The following is a 23,599-nucleotide window of genomic DNA, read 5'->3' as shown; positions in this document are numbered from 1 at the left end:
CTGCTTGTTTCCCACTATGGAAATACTGCATGCTCTGTAAACACGTGGGGGACAGGTAAGCAAAAGGAGGCTGTAGATCACCCTCTGCCCCATCGTCCAGCCAGAATGTGCCCGTGGTGGCCTGCAGCCTGCTCTGTCTCCCAGGGCTGCTGCTTGCCGCCGCCGCAGTCCCAGGCCACTCAACGCGCATCTGCGGTAGCATTTTCAATGCTGTCACAGTTGGATAACAGCGGCCATAATGTGTACGGTGCTCCACAGCTTACAAGACATCCATTATCTACGGCGGCCCTTGACCTTCCCCCGTGGAGGTCTCTCCCTTAGGAAATCCTGCTTCCAAAAGAGGCCGCCCCGCCTCCTGCACACCTGTGCCTCCTTGCAATCCCCCCCACCCCGGAAGCCGGTCCAGTCCCAACCCTGCTCGTCCTGCTTCAGCGGCCATCTGACTACCCAGGGTTAGCGTTAGGGTTAGGGTGAGGGTTGGAGAGCTGCTGCCTCGGAGCCCCTCCCCCAGCCCCTCTTCCACCTGACCCAGCTGTCCATCTCTGTCCTCTCTGTCCATCCTTTTCCTGAGGTCTTCCTTGTAAGTCTGACTTTCCTCCCCACGGCTGCCCCAGACTTCTCTGTGTCACCGCTCCTGCCGCCATGTCCCTCTTCCTGTCCAGTTCTCTACAAGGACACAGCTTGAGCCAACCGAGAGGGTGGGGTCCTGAGCAGGTGCTCCCTTGGGATGGGACCCCCCTCTACCCCCAGAAGAGACCAAGCAGACTCTGCCCGTTGTGGCTGACAGGCGGAGTGGGTCAGGTGCCAAAGCCACGCGGATCCCAGGGGCAGGGCGGGGAGGCAGTGCTGGGCGTCTCCAGAGCTTCGGGGGCTGCGTGGAGAGCTCTCCCAGCTCCAGCTCCCTGCCGCCCTGCGTCCCTCTCTTCCGCTGCCCTTTGCCTGCCGCTCCAGGTCCTCTTCACCTCCCTGTCTCCTCCATCCTCCCTGTCTGCCTCAGGGCTGCCCACTCTGGGGAGGGCGAGGCAGCCAGCATTGTCACGTGCCCCTTTCTGTCCTGGCACTTCCGTCGTCATCGTTGTCCTGTGACTGTCTCCCTCCTGCCCTTTGTCTCTTCTCCTCCGTGGCGAGAGCCACTTCCGGTCTGCTGAATTAAGCACCCAGAGCTCCCCGAGGTGCGGATTCAGCTGGGGCTGGGTGGGTGCTGCACCTCTTGGCCTTAGAGAATGGGAAATGTCCTAGAGTTAGGGGGCTCCGGATTCCAGGCCAAGGGTCACCCTGCTCTTTACCACACCCACTCTGAGCACTGGGCCCGTGCCCTCCTGCCTCCTTGGGCAGGTGGGACATCAGAAGTCTGAGCCATGTGGCTCCTTGGCAGAGCTGTGCTGCAGTCAGTTATCGGGGCAGGCGAGGACGTGGTTTCAGCTCCTGACTCTGCAACTGGGAGGGCAGCAGGTGCCCTCTGCTCTCATTGTGCCCTGCTCACCGCTGGGGGCCCCTGCTCCGACCGTGCATACAGCGGCTGGCCCGGCACCCTCCACTGTGACGCCCACCAAGCTCCCTGTCCTCTGAATTTATGCCCAGTCCCTCCCACTGGGATCCCTGATTTGGCCCGTGTTGAGTGGCTCAGAGGTGCTCAGGTTCATAGCAGGTAGCCAGGAGAGGACTCAGGTGTTCGGGCTCTCTGGCTCCCCACCTGTCCGTCTCATGAGGATGGGCCGGCAGTGTTGGTCTGCAGGGCTGTGCACGGGGCCTCTGGCTGCCAGAGGAAGAACCCGCTGTGGGCTGATTCTGTGTTACCTCCCCTTTGTCCATAGGCCTCGGCACAGTGCACGGACCAGGGTGGAGGGAGCTCCCGCAGCCGACACTAGGCCAGGGTGAGTCTGTAGTCTCCACTCTGGGATTCCTGCTACCTGGGCATCCAACCCAGCTCCCTGGGGCATGGAGGGAGCACAGTGTCGCCGGGTAACAGAAGAGACTTTGCCACAGCAGGGCCAGGATGCTGGCAGCTCACATCCTAGTACCCGACTCTTGCTCCCACATGGTGATGTCCAGGCACCACCTCGGCTGCCCCCTCTGCTCTGTGACGGGAGCCTTGAGGGAGAGGCCACTGTGGCCACCCCCACCTCATCGTGCCTCCACCCGGGTCCTGGCTCCATTGAAGAGCTCAGCTGGTACAGACCCCTCCCAACCCCCTCTCCATGGCCTCACTCTGTGCTCCGCACCCCTCAAAGATGGCTCACTTGGTCCTTGAGCTCAGAGGGGATCGGACACGAGACCCGCAGCCCCAGCACCCCTGTGCCCAGATGGAGGACCTGTCACAAGGCCACGGGGCAGTGGAGAAGTGGGTTGTAGACATGCAGTTCTCGAAGTTTCGTCTGTCTTCATTCGGGGCTCCGCACCCGCCCCTGCCACCTGCAGGCTGCTATTATTACTATTGTTATTACCAGCTTGAGTTCTGTCTCAGCTTGGGGGGAGGGGAGGACCCAGAAGTGTGTTGCTGGATCATGTCGGAGACCCTGCCCGTGCCCTTCTGCTTCTGTGGCAAGTGTCCCTTCCTCCCACACAGATCGACCTATTGTCACTCTCTAGTTGCCTCCCAGAGAGCAGACGCATCTGCCTTCTGCACAGCTTGCCTGGACAGTTGGGAAGTCCCCATGAAGGTCAACCTCCCCCTCTCGCTGCCTCATCAAAGCCTCTTCTCTCCTAGGATGTCCTACACCAAAGGTTCTTCCAGGTTAGCCACCTGCTGCTCATCTCTGGAGGTGGAGCTGTCTTTCCTTCAATTCCCAATCCCTTCCTGAAGCTCCTCCCCATCCAGATGTCCAGCCCTGTGAAGGGTGGCAGGTACCAGTGGATGGGAGACGGAGTGACCCCACTGCTGTGCCCAACATGTACGTGCAGGTGCAGGTGTGCCTGCGGGCTTGGTGTGAGTGTGAGGTCTCAGAGCCAGGGCTCCGGAGGGGAGTGTCCCCTCCTCCACTCTCCTGGAGCCCTCTAGGGACCAGAACACAGGAAGGGGAGAGGACACCTCGCGGACTCTTTTCTCTCTCAACTGCAGTTCCCACGGCAGCCATCAGGGGTCACTGTTGCCCCAGTCTCCACGGCCAGGCTAGGGAAGGGGAAGGGCGTGGTCCTCACAGGCAGGTCCTAGTTGCCCACTTCGACCCTGACGAAGTAACAGGGTAATTGTTGTTATACAGAGAGGCACAGACTGGCGCACTACGCTCGGGCCTTGCCTGAAAAAACTGGGGTTTGCGGGACAGCTACTGGAGTGAGCAAATGTGCTTGGTGTGGCCACGTGTGACCCAGCCCGTCCTTCTGCCACTCCCTTCACCAAGGTTTGGCCATTCGATGGCAACTTCCCCTTCAAAGGCCCTCATGGCACTGACATAAAAGTCAGGAAAGTGCATGTGCGCATGCCCTGTGGTGCAGCTGCTGAAGCCACGGCCTGCGGCGCAGTATCTCATAGTGGCTGGTGCCAGTCCAGGCTGCTCCACTTCCCGTACAGCCCCCTGCCCAGCCCTGGCTGTTGCATGTTACAGCCATTCGGGAAGTGAACCAACAGATGGAAGGTCTCTCTCTGTCTCTCCTCTCTGTAACTCTTTCAAATAAATAATAAATACATCTTTTAAAAAAAAGCCTGGACAGACAGCTGGGAGATATCAGCGTGCCTCAGGCGTTCTGCCCCGGGGCCAGAGGCTGGCTCCCAGTGTGAGCACAGGAAGCTGATGTGCAGTGTGTCCTGCACAGCAGCAGACATCACCAGCACCCCTCCCTCGGCCTGTTTCTGTCCTGTGCTGCCTGTGGACAGCCACTGCAGAGGACGGAAGCCAGAAGCAGAGTGGGGGCCCGGCGCTCACACCAAGCCGCCTCCCCGCTGAGTTCAGCCACTTCTGGCCTGAGCCGGAGACAGCGGCAAGATTGTCCCGTGTCACTGCCATGGCAACCCCGGCTGCCCAGGCCCTCACGGAGGTGCTGGTGGACCGCAGCCGATTCATCCTGTATCCCGGCCGTAGGGTCACCACCTCAAGTCCCCCAGGAGGGAGACAGGAAGTTCATCCAGTGTTAACGCCATGTAGATGGAGAGATAATGGGCTGCCCAGGACCAGGGTACAAACAGACCTCAGCATTTATTGTGCCTTCTCCACTCTTCCCGTGGGAGGCAGGGGGTGGGGGGGCGAGGGTGGGGGAGGGGAGAGAGGAAGCCGGGCTCTTAAATCCTTAATAATCCGAGGCTAATAACTGAGGGGGAAGGGGCTGGAGAAGGGGGTGGATGCAACCAAGGGATGCCCCTGGGGGAGGGGGAGGAGCACCAAGCTGGGGGTCCCTGGGTGGGGCAAGAGGAGAGGAAGTGGCTGGGCTGGCCGTTCTCCCTAGGCCAGGCAGCTCAGGGGCAGAGGGATGAGTGAAGAGCAGTGATAATCAAGTGAGTCCCAGAGACACCCTGCCCCAGCATCCTGACTTGGCCAGGGGTGCCCCAGCCAGGGTCTGGCTGCTCCTTTGGTTTCAAGCACGTGAAATCAGACATCAGCAGAAGACCTGCTCTGGTCCCCTCCCTCCTGTTCCTGCTCTTGGCTGCCCCCTCCCCCCACCCCAGTCCCATCCCATCCCATGTGAGTAGGGGCTGGGGGGGTGGGGTGTGTGAACATCCATGTATCTCCCGGCCACAAAGGTCAGGTCTCTTCCTCTCTGCCCATGGGAGGCCGGTAAGCTGGGGAAGGGGTGCCCCTCAGTGCCCTGGGCCCCCCGTTTTGGGGGCTGCAGTCCAGGGAGGGCCCTTTGGGGTTGGGTGAGGAGTCGGGCTCTGCGTCGGCGGGCAGCAGGGAGCCCCGGGCACCCCGGCACGCTGGGCTGTAGTAGAAGGAAAGCAGGCGGAAGGAGGGCCGAAGCTCCTCCTGTATGCTGTCCAGGATGTGGGTGAAGGTTGGACGCAGGCGCGGGTTCTGCTGCCAGCAGCGGCTCATCAGCTCCTGCCTGGTGGGCATGGGAGCAGAGTCACAGGGGGCCTGGACCCTCAGCCTCCGTCAGTGTGAGTTGGGGGAGCGGCTGGCAGCGGAGGGGGGCGTTTAGAACTGGGGACCTCATAGTTGGGCATCAGTGGAGGCAGAAGCCTCAGAGGAGGTAGGCAGGGCAGAGGGACGAGGAAGGGCCGGGCCGAGGCTACTCACAGCTGAAGGGGACAGCTCTCCAGCTCCTCCAGGACCCCGCCGTCCATGACGAACTTGAGCACCTGCTCGTTGGAGAGGCCCTGGTAGGGCTGCTCAGCCAGCGTCACGATCTCCCAGAGCACCACACCGAAGGACCTGGAGCACACACAGGAGGGCCCGCGCTCAGCCCCTGTCACGCTGCTCCATGGACCCCAAGGCCGGGACGTTCTAGGCCCCTCCGCAGAGCCCCACCAGACATCCGAGTGGGTGGTGAAGACTCCGTCCTTGAGGGACTCGGGGGCCATCCAGCGCACAGGTAGCAGCCCCTTCCCACCCTTGCGGTAATAATCTGTCTCATACACGTCCCGAGTCATCCCGAAGTCTGCAAAGTGAGGGTAGAGCAGGGCGTGGGCCTGAGAAGTCACCCCCAGCGTCCGCTCCGGGGGTACCTCTCCCAGCCTCCCCTCTGTCTTCCTAGATCGCCCTGTAGAAACCCATCTTCCCTGGGACGAGGAGACTGGGAGCTGGGCTGGGGGTGACCTGCTGGCTGTCAGGGTTGGAGATGTGGGCCAAGCCTGGGGTTCTTAATGCCTGGCTTAGGGACATCTCTCTATACTATTCAGGCTGCCCCTATCTGCCTGGTACCCACTGTACCCCCAATCTTGACAGTCAGGTCCTGAGACACCATGCAGTTGCGGGCTGCCAGGTCTCGGTGCACAAACTTGTTGGCGGCAAGGTAGGCCATGCCATCTGCGATCTCACCAGCCATCTGCATCATATCGCCCAGAGCTGGCCGTGGGAGCCCAGGGTTGTTCTAAGCCAAGAGAGGGAGCTGGTGAGGAGGAATGCAGAGGCACGATCCCTACCCAAGGATTAAGTCCTCTCTGCTCACCCCATGCCCAAGTCTCCTCTAACTCCCCAGCCCCGTGGCCCTGATCGTCCAGGTCCCCACCTCTGCCTCAGGTCGCAAAGATCGAAGATGGCTCTTGAGGTCTCCACGGGTCATCAACTCCATGATGACCAGAGTTGGCTGACCCTGAGACACCACACCTAGGAGACGTACCTAGAATGGACAAAGAGCTTGACTGTAGGTCCACTCAGCTCCCCGTGACCCACAGGGCCAAAACCTTGACCTACTGTGACTATAACTTGACCCAGACACCAACCCTGACCCTAACCTCAACCATGACCACAAGCCTAATCCTGACCTCAAAATGGCCCTGACCTTAACACATGACCTTGGTCAAATTTGACTATTATATCAATTATGAACTTGGACCAACACAGACCTAGACCCCAGTCATGAACCCAATAATTATCTGGACCCTCAGTACTGACCCCCGAGCCGTGACTGAGCTCAGCCCTAGCCATGACCCTACCCTGGCCCCGTTTGACTCTAACCCCCAACCATAAACTTTGCCCCAGTGAGGTCCTAACCTCACTCCCAGCTCTGACCTGGAGGACACCCTGACCTCCTCCGTGCTCTTTTCCCCTTACCACATGGCCTCTGCCCCAGTGACGACCCTGGCAGTGCCCCGACCCTCCCTTACCACATGATGACACTTGAATGCCTTCATGACAGACGCTTCCTTGAGGAACTCGATGCGCTCCCGTGGGCTGGCCAGCTCATTCACCGTTTTCAGGGCCACGGGCGTGGACTCCTCCCCAGCCTCAAGGCCTTGCACCAGCCCCTCATAGACCATCCCGAAGGAGCCCTGGCCCAGTTCCCGGATTATGGAGATCTGCTCCCGAGGCACCTCCCACTCGTCAGGCACGTACACTGAGGGAGGCAGGATGCTGCTGGCGCCACGCCCCCACCCACTTCTCTCCTGTCTCCCTGCCCCGCCCCTCCTGTCCACCCCCCAGACCTACTCTCAGAGGCGCTGAAGTACTCCGGGTTCACAGAGGTATACAGGGTGCTGTTTCTGCAGTGGGAGGCGAGGCATTCAGGCCAGAAGGGTCCAGAAGGAACGTGCAATGTCAGAGGACAAGGAGGCAGGACCTCAGGGAGGAGGAGAACTGGCCACAGCCCAACCCCGGTCGGGGGGAGCCCAGGGAGCCCCCCAGGCTGGGAACAGGGAGAATGCAGAGGTCGAGGGGCCAGGCCAGGCCGCCCTTTGCCTCTTGGACGGCTGACATGGAGCATCCTGGGACAGAGCCTAAGGTGACCAACCGTCCCAGGGGGCCCAGACTGGGGATTCCCAGGAGGCGGGACTTGGACCCTGCCCACCAGCAGAGTCCCAGGTTCAGCAGGAAGAACTGGTCACCATGGCCGAGAGGCATGTCCCCACGCCAGCCCCCAGGGGACGGTGGCTGACTGTAAGGAAGTCCTTTCTGAGGTCTCTCCTCTGCCCCTGCGTGCACTGACCTCACGAGGAGGGCTCAGGGAGGGGGCGGGAGCCAGGGGCTCTGTCATCACCTCTTCTTTCCATAGAAGAGACCCAGGGCGGCGAGGACGATGAGCAGCATGAGGCCCACGGGGGTGACGGTGAGGAGCACGTGCAGGCCCCCGGAGTCCTCCTCCTCTGCTGGTCGGAGGACAGAGTTAGGGGGCAGCAGAGGGCAGGATTTCTCGCACTGGGAGGTGGGGATTAGGGAGGCTGGAAAGCAGGGGCCTGTGGTAGTGGGGGGGGACAGAGGGGCAGGGGGGTCCCCCTGTGGGCAGTCTGGGGACAGAGGCTGTATACCTGGGCCAGGGATGTAGAAGGCCACACTCTCTGTCCAGGAGCCATTGCCAGCCAGTGAGGTCGCTCGAACCCGGGCAGAGTAGTTGCCAGGGGGCAGCAGGGCCAGGTGGACCCCACCGAACTTGGCATACCGCAGACGGGACACGCACAGCACAGTGGCTTCCTGAGGGGAACAAGAAACAGGTGGCTGGGAAGGGATGGGGGCACGACAAGGAGGCTGGGATGCGGGTGCCCCGGGGTACCCACCTCTCCCAGGCGGCGGTACTTGATCTCGTACTTGAGGACCAGTCCGTTTGGGTCCGGGGGCTCAAGCCAGCGCAGGAGGACGCTGCTCCGGCTGGCAGCCTCCCAGGCCACCTTCCCGGGGATACCATCGGCCTCTCCTGCGGGAGGGGCATCTGGCAGCCAGGCCACAGTAGTTCCTCTCACCTCCATACTCAAACCCAAGCGAAACTGGGCGAAACTGAGAGGTTTGGGGCAGCTCTGGGATTATGGTGACCAGGAGGGGCGAGCAAAGCTGGGGGGGGGTCTGGAGCCAGCGGGAGGTCAACCCGGCCAGGCGGGGCATTCGTTGCACGGGGTCCTTGGGGTCAGTGGTGGTGGTGCGGGTGTCACCTACTGTGCGGCATCGTGCGGGCAAAGACGAAGGTGGCGGCGCTGCAGCCCACGGTGTGCGCTGCGTGGTTGCAGGCGTGGATGTCGATCCGGTATTCGGTGAAGTGGCGCAAGCCACTCAGCACCGCTCGCTCCCGGGGCACCTTGTCCTCCTGGATCTCGAAATCCGAACTGTTGCCCCCGAGTCGGAGGGTCCCGGCTGACCGGCGGTGCCGCCCCGAGTCGCTGGGGAGGGCGCGGGTGAGAGCAGCGATCCCGTCCCGGAGCCACGCCCCTCGCCTCCCAACCTCCCGCCCCGTCCTAGCTCACCTTTGGGGACTCTTATTGATGGACGTGACCTTCCAAGGGGATCTAGGGAGGCCAAGGGGGGCTCTTATCAGAACTCGCTCGGGACGGGGCCTGCACCCTCGGCTGCCACCCACAGCCTCCAGACCCACCTGCAAGCCAGGCCCCGCCCACAAAGCCCCACCCCCTCTCCAGCCCCTTCCCGCCAGCCTGCGCCCGGTCGCACGCACTTGGGGATGGTGATGGCATTGTGTAGAAAGTTCTCAAACTTCTTTTGGAACGAAGCCTCTTGCGCTTCCAGCGGGGGCACGACCTGCCCAGGGTGTGGGTGCTGGCAAGGGCAGCAGCCCGGCTCCGTCTCGGCCTCAAGTTCCCCGTCCTCACGGTCGAAGCGCGGGTCGGTGTTGCTGGTGGGCAGCCGCAAGCCTGGCGACAAGGCGGGCAAGAGGACAGTTAGGTGAGGTCCCCGCCCGGCTCCCCGCTGCCCTGCCCTGCCCTGGCGCCCCGCCCCGGCACCGCGGTGGCAGTAGTCGTTGAGGTAGAGGTCGGCGTCCTCTGCCAGCCGCTGCCACAGCACCAGGTAGTAGGTGTTGTTTCCGTTGCGCTGCGTGGGTGGCTTCCAGCGCACCAGGAGGTGGGAGGAGGAGTTGGACGTGGAGATGACCTCTTGGGGCACCGTGGGTGCTGGGGGTGGGAGGACAGTAGAACTCAGGGTTGTCTGCCAGGATCCCCTCTCTCTGGGGTCCAATTCTCCCCTTCTTCCAAGGAACAGGTGGCCCTAAACTCCGCTTCCAGAACCTGGCTTTCTGTTTTGTCTTTCCTGTCACCAAAGGCCCTTGAGTTCCTGTTACTCTTCCTCTTAGCTGTGTCCCAGCCCAGACTCCCCCGGGACCCAGGCAAATGCCCTGATTTCTTTCTGGGACTCAAGTGGGTGGGCCCGCAGCCCCCAGCGCCAGGCACTCGCTGTCCCGGCCGCCCGATTTCTGGTGCCCCGCGTCCCGCAGCTTCACCAGGCCTTGGGGACCTGACTCTCACTGCCTTGGAATGCTTCTGCATACCTGCAGGCAGGGTGCGCAGGTAGACGATGGGGCTCTGGGCCCCCGGATGGGGGCTGTCCTCTGCGGTGGTCAGCGTGATGGCCCGCACAAACACTGCATACTGTGTCCAGGGTTTGAGGGGGGCCAGGGTCACCCCTGGCTCCTGGGTGCGACTAAGGGGCAGCTCCACATCCAACAGGTTCCAGCTCTGGGCGCCACAGGCATCTGGACCCACGTGCTCCGTGGCATTCTGGAATGGGCTGAAAACACCCCAGCACGGGAGCTGAGGGGCAGCTCAGCCCCAGCCCCAGGATTCAGCACCCCCTCCTCTCTGGTCACCCACAGAATGTCCTTGTCATCCTTCTGGGATGCATGAGGGCACAGCCACGACTCCAGCCACCTGTGAGACCCTGTGGGGGCTCTGTGGCATCTGTGCTGCCAGCCGAATTGGGGATGAAATATCTCTCCATCGCCGGCAGGAAATGTCGAGCTTTAGTCTCTGTAAATATTCTGAAAGCCTTGCCTGGTACAATAAGAGGTCTCCTTCCTAGGGACAGTAAGTAGCGGGGTTATCCTAACTCATCCCAAGTGCATTGCCTGGAACCACAAACCGGACCACTCTCTTTCCAAGGACACTGTGTCTTCACCTGGGCCCATGAATGGGCTCTGGCAGTCTAAAAGCCTCCAACACTATAGACAACATTTTGTATGTGTGTGGTTCTCTAGAGAGAGGGTTCCTAGCTTCCAGCAGCTTCTCACACATGTCCATAATCCCAAAAGACCGAAATCCACAGCCACAGAGAAATGATCGGGGCCAGAAGCCCCCAGTGAAGGAGGCCAGGGCAGGGACAGAGGGCATGGCTTGGGGAGGGACCAGTGGCACTAGGGGCAGAGGAGGCTGGTCCCTGGGGGAGACGAAAGTGGAGCCCACAAGGGAGAGACCGAGCTAGAACACGGGGAACAGCGGAACAATCTACGAATGTTCTTGTGGGTTTCTTTGGAGGGAGGGGAGTTCAGGCTGAGCCAGGGACAGAAGGAGGCTGTGGTGGTGCGGAGCTTGAGGCCTGCCTGGAAATGCCTGTCCTCGCTGAGACCCAGAAGCGAGATAGCCGAGGAGCAGGAGGGGGGTGCAGAGTGGATGCCATGGAGCGCATCACACTGAGTAGACCTGGGTCTGCTCAGAGCCAGCATCAAGCCAGCGTGCACGGGGTGTGTCTTTGCAAGAGCCCCGCCACAGCTACACTGCCAGGCAGTGATGGCAGGAGAGCTCCCCGATGCTCTCTGCCCTTTGAGCCCCGAGGCAGCTGTGTAGAGTTGCGCAGATTGTGAACTGCACAAGCCGGAGGGTGTCACCGCTTTTTAAAGTGTGATCTGTGAACCAACAGCTTCGGCAACACCTGGGAGCTTGTTAGAAATGCAGATCACCGGACCCCACTCACCACTGAGCACTAGCTGAATGTGACTGTAGAAGTGGGGCCCAGGAATCTGCATTCAGCAGGTGCTCCTGCTCCCCATGGCAGAGACCTTCTCTCTCTCTCTCTCTCTCTCTCTCTCTCTCTCTCTCTCTCTCTCTCTCTTTTTGGACAGGCAGAGTGGACAGTGAGAGAGAGATAGAAAGGTCTTCCTTTTCTGTTGGTTCACCCCACAATGGCTGCTGCAGCCGTTGCACCACGCTGATCTGAAGGCAGGAGCCAGGTGCTTCTCTTGGTCTCCCATGCGGGTGCAGGGCTCAAGGACCTGGACCATCCTCCACTGTACTCCTGGGCCACAGCAGAGAGCTGGCCTGGAAGAGGGGCAACCGGGACAGAATCCGGCGCCCCGACCGGGACTAGAACCCGGTGTGCCAGTGCCGCAGGTGGAGGATTAAGCCTAGTGAGCCGTGGCATCAGCCATAGAGACCTTCTCTTACCACTGATGCCTAGGTCAGTCTTGGCCATTCAAGTGGGCCTTCAACCCACTGGCTTCCGTCCTCCCTCCTCCAGGGCCAAGCCCTGGGCTACTGGTCAGCTAAGACCTCTCATCCAAGTCAGGTGGCCCCATCTTTTACCCACATACAGGGAGAATATGCCTGCCCTCTAGCTGGTCATCCAGAGGCCACTTACTTTCCCTAAGGAGACCTCTTTTGATTCTTATCCACATTTTTGGAGCAGTCCTTCCTGCGGTCTAACCACTATCCTTCCTGCTAGGGTCAGTCCACTCCAAAGAAAAAGAGCAGCTGGTCCCCACCAGTCCCTGTGCCCTCCCTCCTTCAGGCTTTAATGCAACAATGGCAAAACTCATAAAATTGGCCAAATTAGTGGGCACTCCCCAAACCGCTGCTGGGGCAGGAGCATGTGGTCAGTAGGAGCATTAGCATAGTGAATTGGAGCTTCATTATCAGAGCCTTCCCAGCAGAATGGCTTTCCTGGGCTCCCAGAAGTCATGACCCTTCCATTCCACTTGGCTGGGAAACTGAGGCTCGGAGGAATGAGGAGAGTGAGGGCAGAGAGCTAGCCGTGACTCAAATGTTCGGGTGCGGCTTGGGCATCCTGATTCCTCAGCTTCCCACGGCCCTGCTGAGCTCTGCCCTCACCTGTCCAGGGAGGGTGGGGGCGGGGCAGAATTGGTTTGGCCCCGCCCCGAGTGGCCCCGCCCCCGGTACTCACGACTCCTTGTAGTACACGATGAAGCTGAGCAGGTCGCGGGCCTCCTGAGGCTCGTAGCGCTCCCAGCGGAGCAGGATGCGGTTTGCCTCCGTCACGTTGGACACGAAGCGCAAGGTGCGAGTCTGGCCTGGGCGGGAGGTGAACACCTGCTCGTAACGACCCTGTCTCTGGCGGGGGACCCCGCCCCGACCCCGCAGAGGCTTTGCCCCTCCCCCGCCCCCAGTGGCTGCTGTGTTTGAGTGTGTGCGGGCTCGGGCTTTGGGGAGGGGCCCGGGCTCACAGGAGGCGCGGTCCCCGTTGGTGCGCGGGTTGATCTCAGCCTTGTTCTGCCGCCCTCTCGTGCCTGTCACCTCCTCCAAGCGGTAGATGAGCTCCAGGCAGAGGCGCGGGTTGAAGGCAAAGTAGATCTTGCCCACCGGGATGGTGAGGCCAGTGGCCACCCAGGACCCCAGCTGCTGTAGGTTCTGGTTGTCCAGCACATACAGAGTGTAGTTCCTGGGGGGAGGCCAGGGGACCTTGCTCTGCAGGGAGGTGGGGGCAGGGGGCGGCCAAGGGGATGCTTATGGGCTCTTTCCAAGAGGGGCTGTGCTGGGGGGAGGGAGGGCACTCAGCCTCTAGCCGGAAGGAGTTGTACACACATTCTGCGATGTGGGGCAAGCCACCCACCCTCTCCATTTTCCTCAACAGTGACATGGGGTCAGTAAGCTCCCTGGCCGCTTCCTTCCTTCATCTCGCTTTAACTGAGCATCTGCTAGGTGCCAGGCTGTGCTGGTTTGGGGACACCACCAGGGAGTGGTGGTACTTGCCTCTCCACCCAGGGTGTGGGCACCTTGGGGCCCACGAGAAGCCATGGAAACCACTTGACTGGGTGGTTAAGACGTTTATTTGATTTTTATTTTTATTTTTTTTTAGCTTTATTTTTTGACAGGCAGAGTGGACAGTGAGAAAGAGAGACAGAGAGAAAGGTCTTCCTATTCTGTTGGTTCACCCCGCAATGGCCGCTGTGGCCGGTCCACTACAGCTGGTGCACCGCGCTGATCCGAAGCCAGGAGCCAGGTACTTATCCTGGTCTCCCATGGGGTGCAGGGCCCAAGCACTTGGGCCATCCTCCACTGCACTCCTGGGCCACAACAGAGAGCTGGCCTGGAAGAGGGGCAACCGGGACAGAATCCAGCGCCCCAACTGGGACTAGAACCTGGTGTGCTGGCGCCGCAGGCGGAGGATTAGCCTATTGAGCTACGGTGGCACCAGCCGTTTATTTGATTTTGAAAAGTCCCGTTACCTTATGGGTGGGCCTTGACAGGTGGGTAGTAGGAACAGGTTTCAAACTCTGGCAGTGTCACTGTGCAGCTGAGGGGATCGGGTGACTGTAGCCCACTTTTACAGCTACCTTCAACCACAACTTACGTTGCATCTACTGCATTAAAAGTAAGATTCACAAAAGCCCTAAGCAAGCAGTCATGTTAGCCCCATTTTACAGATGGGAAAACCGAGGAGTTAAGTAACCTATCCACAGCCAAACAGCTAGTACACAGAACTGGCCCCAGAGCCCTTTCTCTTTAACATTCTTTTGGGACAACTGGGGGGAGGGGTGTGAGAGACTGGGCTGGTCGGAGGCCTGATCTGACCCCTTACCCGTCCACCATGGCATCCCCCCGGATCAGTTTGAGGTTCTTGAAGAAGCTCAGGGATACGAGGGCAAAGGAGTGCTTGATTTTGAGGAAGCCGGTGATGGTCTCGACCAGCCCCAGGCTGCGCTGCAGCTCCGGCTCCAGGTTGTCTGGGGGGCGGGGGAGGGGAGGGAGACAGGGCTGGAGCAGGAACACGGAAGCCTCTGGGCCCACAGGGCAGGGGTGGGGGTGGAGAGGGGCCCAGGGTGGGTGGGGCCTCGGGGTTGGGACCCAGGGTGGGGGGAAGCGGAGCTCCATTGGCCTTCAGAAAGAGTGTGGGCCCAAAGTGGGTACTAACAGCCCTGCCGCAGGTTGAGGATGAGGCTTCCCTCCACGTGGGTGCAGCCCGCCAGGTCCTGTGCTGCTTGGACGGAGTCGATGGTCTTGGTGCCTACCTTGCACTCTTTGGGACACAGCCCCTCACACTTGTGGCAGAAGATGCTAGCAGGGGCAAGCAGATGGCGTGAGCTTCGGACCAGTGTGGGCCTCCTCACTGCTCCAAAGGGAGCCTCCCCCATCCACCCCACCCCACGCTCACCTGCTGCCATTACGGGTGAAGCCTGGGGGGCACTGCGCCAGGCAACTGCCTTGGTGGATGCCGAAGGTGGAGGTGCGGCCAGGCACGGCGCGCAGGCTGGCGCAGTCCTCGGCCGTGACGCAGCGCCAGGACTCATGCTGGTAGGTACCTGGAGGGCAGGCGCGGAGGCAGGCACCCTGGAAGTAGAGGTGGCGGCAGGCTACACAGGCACGAGGGTCTTCAGGCTGGCTGCAGCCCCCCAGGCACTCGGCGTGGCAACACTCGCCCCTTGCTGTGCAGGCCAGCCCGTGGGGGCAGGGACACACTGTGGGCAGAGTGCTGGGTTAGGCCTTGCCTGTGAACCCTCAGTCCTGTCCGCCCTTTCCAACCCTGGCCCCTGCCGTGACGCAATCTCTGAACCCAAGTCCCTCCAGGTCACGGCTGCCCACTGTTTCTGCCAAGGACCGCGGCCCTCTCTGTAGCTCTCTGCCTCCCACAGTGCCTAGTCGGGCTCAGGACAGCACAGTGACCTTGTCCATCAGGGTTGCTGCTCTGCTGCCTGCTGTCCTGTCTAGGCCTGGTGCCCAGATCACGGCTGGGCACAATGCCAGGCTGGGCCAGCCGGCCTCTCCTGAGCAGCCAGGTCCAGGGCACGGTGGGCCTGGGGATGTGTGGCTGGAGGAGCCTCCTCCAGTCACCAGCCTGCCATGTTGCGGCCCCGGTATCGGCGGCAGCAGCAGCAGCAGCGGGTGGGTTTTGGAGCTGGGGGCCCAGTAGCCTGGAAACTGCACAGTGGCAGCTGGATGTCTGCGGGAGCCAAGTATGGGGCGGGGTCGGCCGGGGCGTGTTGACACTGCACACAGGAGGACGTGCAGCAGCTGTGTTTACAGCCAACAGGGAGGCTTCGGGGAGGTGGGCCCAGCAGATACACCAGGGATCTGGTTACCCTCTCCCGCCCTGCTGCTGCAGGCCCGGGATGGGAGGAGAGCTGGCCTTCAGGAGCTCTGTGCAAAAGACCTCCAGGTTGGGAGACCCCAGATCTGCTCCCAGTTTCTGAAAGGTTTTCCTCTCCTCCTCCCCAACTTTCACTTCTTCCACCTCCAACCATCCCTTTCCTCCACTCCCTTTCTTTTTCTGTATTTGAGAGGCAGAGAGTGAGCAGGCATCTCCCATCTGCTGATTCACCCCTCCCCCGCAGTGTCCCCAACAGCTATGACTGGGCCAGGCCAATGCTAAGAGCTTGGGGACTCAAGCTAGGTCTCCCACACAGGTGGCAGGGACCCAACCACCTGCTGCCTGCCCAGGAATGCATGATCAGGAAGCTGGACTTGGGAGCAGAGCGGGGACTTGAACCCAGGCACTCCAATCCATCTGGCACACGGGCATCGTAACCTGGTGGTGTCCTAACTGTTAAACACGTGCCCCCTCCCTTCCTTCTGTTTTCTCCCCATGTCTCTTACGTCCCAGGGAAGATGCCCTTCACACACTTGCCCTCACCTCTCTTGTTCTTCATCCTGTGCCTCCTCCTTCCTCTCCCATGCAGCTACCACCTCCCCGTTCCAACACTGCCAGCTCACCTCGGACCACCTGCACTGTGGCCACTTTTATTAGGAACATAGAATGGCTGCCCTGGAGGCTGGCGCTGTGGCGTAGTAGGTTAAACCTCTGCCTGCGGCACCAGCATCCCATATGGGCGCCGGTTCGAGTCCCGGCTGCTCTGCTTCCCATCCAGCTCCCTGCTAACGGCCTGAGAAAGCAACAGAAGATGGCTCAAGTTCTTGGGCCCCTCCACCCACATGGGAGACTTGGAAAAAGCTCCTGGCTCCTGGCTTCAGATTGGCACAGCTCCTGCTGGGTAGTGAACCAGCAAATGGCAGATCTCTCAGTCTCTGTCTCTCCCTCTCTCTCTGTAACTCAGCCTTTCAAATGAAATAAATAAATCTTTAAAAAAATAAAAAAGGAATTGCTGCCGTGGTTCCGGTACCGCTCTGATACCCTGTGGAGTAACTCATTGCTCACAACCACCCTGTGGTCATTTTACAGAAGCGGGAGCAGAGGCCCGCAGAGGTGGGGAAGCTTTTATCTACCCAGGGCAGGTACTTAGAACACACTCTGTGGGCCATACGAAATGAGCATCTGCTATAGACTTCTTGAATTTTGAGTCCTGCCTGTGGCTGCTTTGGCAGGGCCAGTCCAGATGATTTTGCGGGCCTTATAGGGCCCACAGGCTGGACAGTGCCCACCCCTCAAGGAACAGAGCCAGTGAGCAGCAGAGCTGAGACTTGAACCCAGGCCATCGGGCTTTGCGCTTAGCTGCTGCCCTAAACTGTTTCTGGCACCACCTTGCACCCATATGTTCCTGCCCTCTTCCCTCCACGCCCACCTGTACCTGTGGTATACCTACTCCACGACTACTTCAGCTTGTCTGTGCTTACTCCATGGCTGCCTTATGCTACATTATTTATTTAACTTTTCTTTTTTTTTTTTTTTTTTTTTTTTTTTTTTTTTTTTTTTTGACAGGCAGAGTGGACAGTGAGAGAGAGAGACAGAGAGAGAAAGGTCTTCCTTTGCCGTTGGTTCACCCTCCAATGGCCGCCGCTGCAGCCGGCGCACCGCGCTGATCCTGGCAGGAGCCAGGAGCCAGGTGCTTTTCCTGGTCTCCCATGGGGTGCAGGGCCCAAGCACCTGGGCCATCCTCCACTGCACTCCCTGGCCATAGCAGAGAGCTGGCCTGGAAGAGGGGCAACCGGGACAGAATCCGGCGCCCCAACCGGGACTAGAACCCGGTGTGCCGGCGCCGCAAGGTGGAGGATTAGCCTATTGAGCCACGGCGCCGGCTCTATTTAACTTTTCTGAGCTTCAATTTCTTCATCTGCGAAATGGGAATAACAATAGGCTATGCCCCATAGGATGAGTGACGGTTAAAAACCAGTGGCAGCAAAGCACGTGCCCACACCATCCTACTCCACACGTACCCGGTCCCATCTGGCCCTGTCTTCCCTGAGGTCCTCCCCTTCATGTTCTGTGCCAGTGCCTACCTCTCTGGCAGTGGCTGGAGGTCCAGCACCTGTAGTCTGTGTGCCCACTGAAGGTGGTTCTGGCACAGGGCTCACCAGAGGCCCCCAGCACACCCGGGCACACGTCGGCACACTCTTCGCCCAGTTTGTTGCCCACAATGTGATTGGCACCGGGCGCAGGCTGCAGCAGGCCCCAGTCGATGGTGGAGAGGTGGCAGAGCTCCTGGTTCTTCTCCACGCGCACCGCCCCACGCAGCACGGCCCCCAACGCTGGCAGCCCCACGTCGCGCAGGTGCGGCATCTCGAAGATAACCAGCGCGTAGCCCAGGAAGAGGCGGGCGCCGCGGATCACCGCCAGGTTGGGGAAGAGGTCCCGCAGGCTCTCCAGGCCGTAGACACGGAAGAGCAGCAGGTAGTCCGTGACCTGGGTGAGGCGGGGGAAGCTGAGGCGGCGGAAGTCCTCCCCCGTGGCCGTGAACATGAGCAGGATCTGCAGGTGGCCCTCCACCACGCTGCAGTTCTCCAGCCGCCGCAGCTCTGCCACCTCGGAGCGGATGTCCAGGCTGGGGCACACTGCGGGCATACGGGGAGGGGAGGGGACACTGAGTGGGGGAGCCGGGCTCTGCTGGGTGGGTGGCCTCCTCCCTGGGCCTGGGCAGCTCACCTGTGGCTGGTGAGATCTCTGCTGCAGGAACCACCACGGGCAACAGGGAGCCCCCAACATTCCCACCTAAACCTGCTTCCCCGTCCCGGTTCCTGCCATGTCATGCTTGTAGGCAGGCTCCAAACCTAGCGTCATCCTGACTTCTTCCCCTCGCTGACCCTCGCATCCTGTCTTAAAGCACATCCAGAGTCTAAGCCCTTGTTCCTGCCTTCGCTCTCGGCCTGTCTCCCCACTGCCACCTGCATCCCCGCTGATCTTCACCCCAAACACAGCTGCGTCACATCCTCCCCTCCCTGAAACGGACCCTCTGCCTGTCCCAGCTGTAGCCCCTCCTCCAGCAGGGAGGCCCTGCACAATTTCGGCCATTGGAACCTCTCTGATTTCATCCCCAGTCTCCCTTCCGCACCCACATAGAGCCTTGTGCTGTCCTTTAGACATGCCAGCCAAGCTCCTGCCTCAGGGTCTCTGGACTTCTGTTCCTTCTTTCAGGATCACCTTTCCCACTGCAGAGTTCACTCACCCTGGTAAGGCTGTGCTCAAATGTCACCTGCTCAAGGAGACTTCCTCTCATGGCCCTACTTAAAATTCCTGCTTGGAGTCTGTTTTGGGGTAGCCAGTAAAGCCGCTGTCTGCGGTGCCGGCATCCCATATGAGCTCTGGCTCGAGTTCTGGCTACTCCACTTCCCTTCTGGCTCCCTGCTAATGTACTTGGGAAAGCAGCAGAGACGGTCCAAGTGCTTGGGCCCCTGCACCCACCTAAGAGACCTGGAAGAAGCTCCTGGCTCCTGACTTCAACCTGGTCTGGCCCTGGTTCTTTTGGCCATTTGGGAAATGAAGCCGTGAATAGAAGATCTCTCTCTCTCTCTCTCTCTCTCTCTCTCTCTCTCTCTGTGTGTGTATGTGCAACTCTGCCTTTCAAATAAACAAAAGCAATCTAAACAATTTTTCTACTTGGAGCCCATATTGTGGTATAGAAAGTTAAGCCTCCACCTGCAGCGTGGCATTGCATATGGGCGCCGGTTCGAGTCCCAGCTGCTCTGCTTCCCATCTGGATCCCTGCTAATGTGCCTGGGAGGACAGTGGGGAATGGCCCAAGTGCTGGGGCCCTTCCACCCATGTGGGAGACCCGGAGGAAGCTCCTGGCACCTGGCATTGGCCTGGCCCAGCATGGGCCACTGTGGCCATTTGGGGAGTGAGCTGGTGGATGGATAACCTCTGTCTCTTTCTCTCTTTCTATTTCTGTCTTTCAAATAAATAAATAAAGATTTTTTTTAAAATTCTGCTTTATTTTTCTCTGTAATTCTTGAAGCTGGCTAATAAATAATTCACTTTATTTCTTCTGTTGATTGTAAGCTCCATAAAGGCAGGAATCTCGTGTAATCTGTTGCGGTGTCCTGATGCCCAGTGTGGTGCCTGGTACAAAATCGTACTCCGTCAGTGTCTGATGAATGAATGAATGAATGAATGAAGCCCAGGACTGGGAAGCAGCAGTCTGAGCTTCCTGCTCCTCTCCCAGTCCGACGGGAGCTGGAAGGGACGTCACAGCTCCCCGTTGCCTTAGGCTCATGCCTCGATCCCTCAGCCTGACATTTCGGGGTGTAGACAAGCTGGTGTCCATTCGTATCTCCAGCCTCAGAAGGACCCCTCAGTCCTTATCCTGCAAACCTCAGGCCAAGCCTCCTCCTGCTGACGCCGAGTTAATGGCTTTCCTCCAGGCCCGGCTGTCCTGGCTCAGCGCTCGCTCCCAACACTGCTGTCCATCTCTGCCACCCCTCCCAGGGAGGCGGGGGTCTCTACATAGCCAGCACTGTGACCACTGGGCACTCAGGGGCTCATCTGGCTTCCAAGTCCATGACTCCCGGGGGGACTCAGGTGTGCCTGGGTTTTTCGGACCCACAACCCAGCTCTACCTCCTCTTCTTTCCCCTGAAGGCGGCTGGATGCCCGGATTCACTTGCTCCCAAGGGGACCTTCCACAGCTCCCCACGGTAGAAAATTCAAGTCTGAATTCTTCAGCCTGACGCTCAGGTTCTGCTAATCTCCCCCCAGTCTCTACTCCCTTGTTTCCCACCCAGTGTTCCAGCCACCCTGACCAGGCTAGCCCCCGTCCCCTGCCCCCTGCCCCCGTGGTTTGTTAGAAGGGGTCTGGGCAGGCAAGGCTGGCTCCCCGGGCTTCCTTCAACCTCCCCCCATTGTCAGTCAAGGTCCTGAGCCTGGCCCTGTGCAGCAGCTCTGTGTGTGTGTGTATGCGTGTGTGTGTATGTGTGTGCCCACGCACACACGCACACAAAGGAGAAGAGAGAATGAGAAAACACTTCTATGCCCTCCATGTGAAGGCCAATCAGGCTCTGTGAGGCAGATGGGGGGTTCTCTCCAGCGCCCACTTCCCATCATGCCCCTGCCTCTCCAGGGCTCCCCTGATGGGAGTCATTTGGAAAAACAAATCTAAGACCTCAGCAAATTAACCCCTGACTTCCCTCAGAACCTGGCTCTGTACAGAGCTGCACTGGGAATGCGACATCTGGATGCCCTGACCAAACAGCAACCCTCCACCCCCGCCGCAGGACAACGCTTCCGTCCTGACAACTGTGCTCCTAGCTGGCATCTGCTGTGCCCTGTCCTGGCTGGGCGGGTTCCATTGGGGGGAGGGGCGTTATGTCTTGCAGGCAGACCCTCCGTGACTAGCACCCATCAAGGAACCCCCTCCTCCAAGCCATCTGCATCACTCCTGTCCCTCCAAACTCCCAGTCTGAGAGGCATGGTGGGACACCCCCCTCCCAGGCTGACAGCACTGGATTCCTGAGTTTCTCAGTCTGGAGGGGAAATGGGGACGGGGCACAGCCTACCCACCTCCCCCTCTGAACCTTTCACCCTCAGCTCTTCTCCCTCTCCCAGCCAAGCTCCCATGAGGGTCCTTCTGTCTCCACGGTCCCACCCCATTCCCCAGATCCAACTCAGGCATCGTGGAGCCCGGGAGACAGGCCCTGAGGCAGCCAGGCCTCCCCCTGCCTGGGAGCCATGCGCAGAGGGTGGGGACCACCGGGCAGGGCTCAGGCCGAAGTCTCACTTTACTATTCAGTCGTCCGAGCCTCAGTTTCTGAGGCGTACAATGAACTCAGCTACTCCGCAGTGCCCGGTGCTCGGCCACCTGCCCCACAGCCCCTCCCTAGCAGTGACCTCTACTCACAGCCCCATTCAGCCTCTGCTGGGACCAGGACTGCACGAGCCAGTTGCGGAGTGGACGACACCCACTCAAGCCCGTTTTGAAGTCCTCACCTCCATAGGAGCTGGGAGAAAACACGTTCAGGTGGGGAGGACTAGCTGTTCCTCCCCAGGAAGGGGGAGAGGAAAGAGGGGAGAGGGCCGGGGGATGGGAGGGGAGGGGGTTCCAGAGCTAACCCCAGTCTGCACACTGCAGTGCTGAGCAAGTAGACTTCCTCTGGCTGCGGGCACAGTTTGGCCTCCTAGTTGGCTGGGAGGCAGATGGGGGTGTGGGAGACAGGGCTGGGGACTCACCCTCTAGAGTGTCGAGGCCAAATCCCAAGGAGAGAAGGATCCCAAGCAGGCATGCTCCCCAGGGCCATGGGCTGAGCACTGCCATGGTTCCCCGTCTGGCTGGTGCCCAGTCCTGGCTGTCCTCCAGGTGGCTCCGGGGAGGTAAAGGACCTGACAGTTCCTAAGGGACACAGAGACCCAGGCCACAGAGAGGAGGGAAAGGCCAGGAGCTAAGACAAGGAATGCTGCACAAAGAGTGCGGGAGAAAGAAATAAGACAGGGAGTACAAAGACAGTGCCGCTGGACACAGCCTCAGTGTGAGTCCGGAGACAGAGGTGGGACAGAGATGCACATGGTGACAGGGCAGCCAGAGGAAGAAGTGACACAGGGCTCAGAGCCAGAGGCAGGCCAGAAGGCCTGGCGACCCCGAAGGCGGTGCAGAAAGAAGCCCCGCGTGCGCTCCCGGGGAGCGCCGAGAGCAGCCCCGGGGCGCGGGGAACACGACTGGGAGACACTCCCCGGACCCCGCGGGGCGCGCTCGGCTCGCAAGCGCCAGCTGGCAGGGCTCTCTGCCGCCGTTCCCGGGGCGGGCACGCAGGGGCCGCGCCCAGCTCCCGCCTTGCCCGCCCCCACTCGAAACGGATTGGTTTGCTGGGCCCTCTCCGTTCTCTCCGCCCCTCCCGGCAAGCCAAAATATTTAGCCTGACAACTGAGGGTGGACAGGTCTGTTGGGGAAATAAGGCCAGAACGCGGCGGGGGGAGGGGAAGAGAGGCAAAGAACGGAGCTCCCCAACCCCGCTGCGGCCGTGGTGGGGCCTCTGCCATCGCCACCCCGCGCCCGCCGCTCGCCTCTTCCGCGGAGATGCGGCGGCTCTGGATGCGGCCACTCGGGCTCTGACACCTGCGAGCTAACTTCTGGCAGCCTTGGCTAGCGCAGCGAGCTCCTAGAAACCTGGCCGGAACGTGGGCAGTGTCTTGGAGCCTTTCTCGGCCAGGAGGCCTCCCTGGCCATTCTTTCTGGGTCCCTTGGCGCGAGCCTTGGTTTTCGCCATGTACCCCAGTCCTGGCCAGGATCCCCTTGAGGAACGCGATCACCCCGCGGGGATCTGCCTGTCTGGTCACCTTCCTGGTGACCCGGACTGCTCAGACGTTCCTGTGTGCCCCAGGCCCGGGGAATCGGGAGACCAGGGGTGCTGCCTGAGCTCGCGCCCTGGGGCCCTTGTTTGCCCCTCCCCTCGGCAGAGAGATCGGGCCCTTGTGGCCACCAAGGCCCGCAGGAAGCCCTGCGTGCTGGGAATCCCGGTACTTTCCAGGTGCGCGGCCTCCGAGGGCCGGCCGGTCCCCAGCTCCACCCTCGGGCGGCTCCCGCGGCCGAAGGGCTAAGAGAAGACCTATTAATTTCTCGGCGCAGAAATCGATGCTCTTGTCAAGGCGGCGATCGATGCCAGCTCTGCTCGGCCTGGTCCCGCCCGGCCGGGCACCGAGGGCTGACGCTGGGACCCGTGGCATGGCGCAGAAAGGGCTGCAGACCGCACCCCCGCATCCAACCACCCAACCTGGGTCCCAGGCTTGCACCTTAGCGCGCAGGCTTCTAGCGCCACCCTGTGGCCTTTGCTGGACGGCAGGGCCTCGGCTCCCTGACCCCTTCCCTTTCTCTGTCCCTTCTGTTTTGCAATTGGTCCTTTTTTGGGGCTCCTCTTCCTTTTCTTCCTAGGGTTCAGAGCGTTTCACCCAATTTACCCCAAATGACGTCACTCCCACAGACGAGCACACCACGAGGCTGGGGGCTGTCTACGCGGACCTGGACGGCTCAGTCATCTC

The 23,599-nt window shown here is 60.5% G+C and overlaps 1 protein-coding gene across 1 annotated transcript; it reads right to left on the bottom strand.

Moving 5' to 3' along the window:
- Window positions 1-4,178: 4,178 nt before the first annotated feature.
- INSRR (insulin receptor related receptor) lies at window positions 4,179-22,354 on the bottom strand. The gene is made up of 22 exons (XM_002715312.6): window positions 21,800-22,354; window positions 17,642-18,193; window positions 14,625-14,928; window positions 14,385-14,527; window positions 14,052-14,196; window positions 12,697-12,911; window positions 12,417-12,543; window positions 9,793-10,031; window positions 9,251-9,418; window positions 8,965-9,160; window positions 8,759-8,800; window positions 8,454-8,674; window positions 8,081-8,217; window positions 7,835-7,997; window positions 7,567-7,672; window positions 7,020-7,072; window positions 6,698-6,927; window positions 6,100-6,210; window positions 5,802-5,961; window positions 5,400-5,529; window positions 5,169-5,303; window positions 4,179-4,974 (listed from the first exon to the last, which is right to left on the bottom strand). Exons 1-22 carry the CDS (start codon window positions 21,882-21,884, stop codon window positions 4,674-4,676), a joined length of 3,963 nt encoding a protein of 1,320 aa, XP_002715358.4. The 5' UTR covers window positions 21,885-22,354; the 3' UTR covers window positions 4,179-4,673.
- Between the last annotated feature and the right edge of the window lie 1,245 nt (window positions 22,355-23,599).

This window comes from Oryctolagus cuniculus, chromosome 7, assembly GCF_051225735.1.
Source record: "Oryctolagus cuniculus isolate XC-2025 breed Fujian yellow rabbit chromosome 7, ASM5122573v1, whole genome shotgun sequence".
NCBI lineage: Eukaryota > Metazoa > Chordata > Mammalia > Lagomorpha > Leporidae > Oryctolagus > Oryctolagus cuniculus.
The sequence above is the reverse complement of the archived record's forward strand: the minus strand, read 5'-3'. Positions and strand labels throughout refer to the sequence as shown.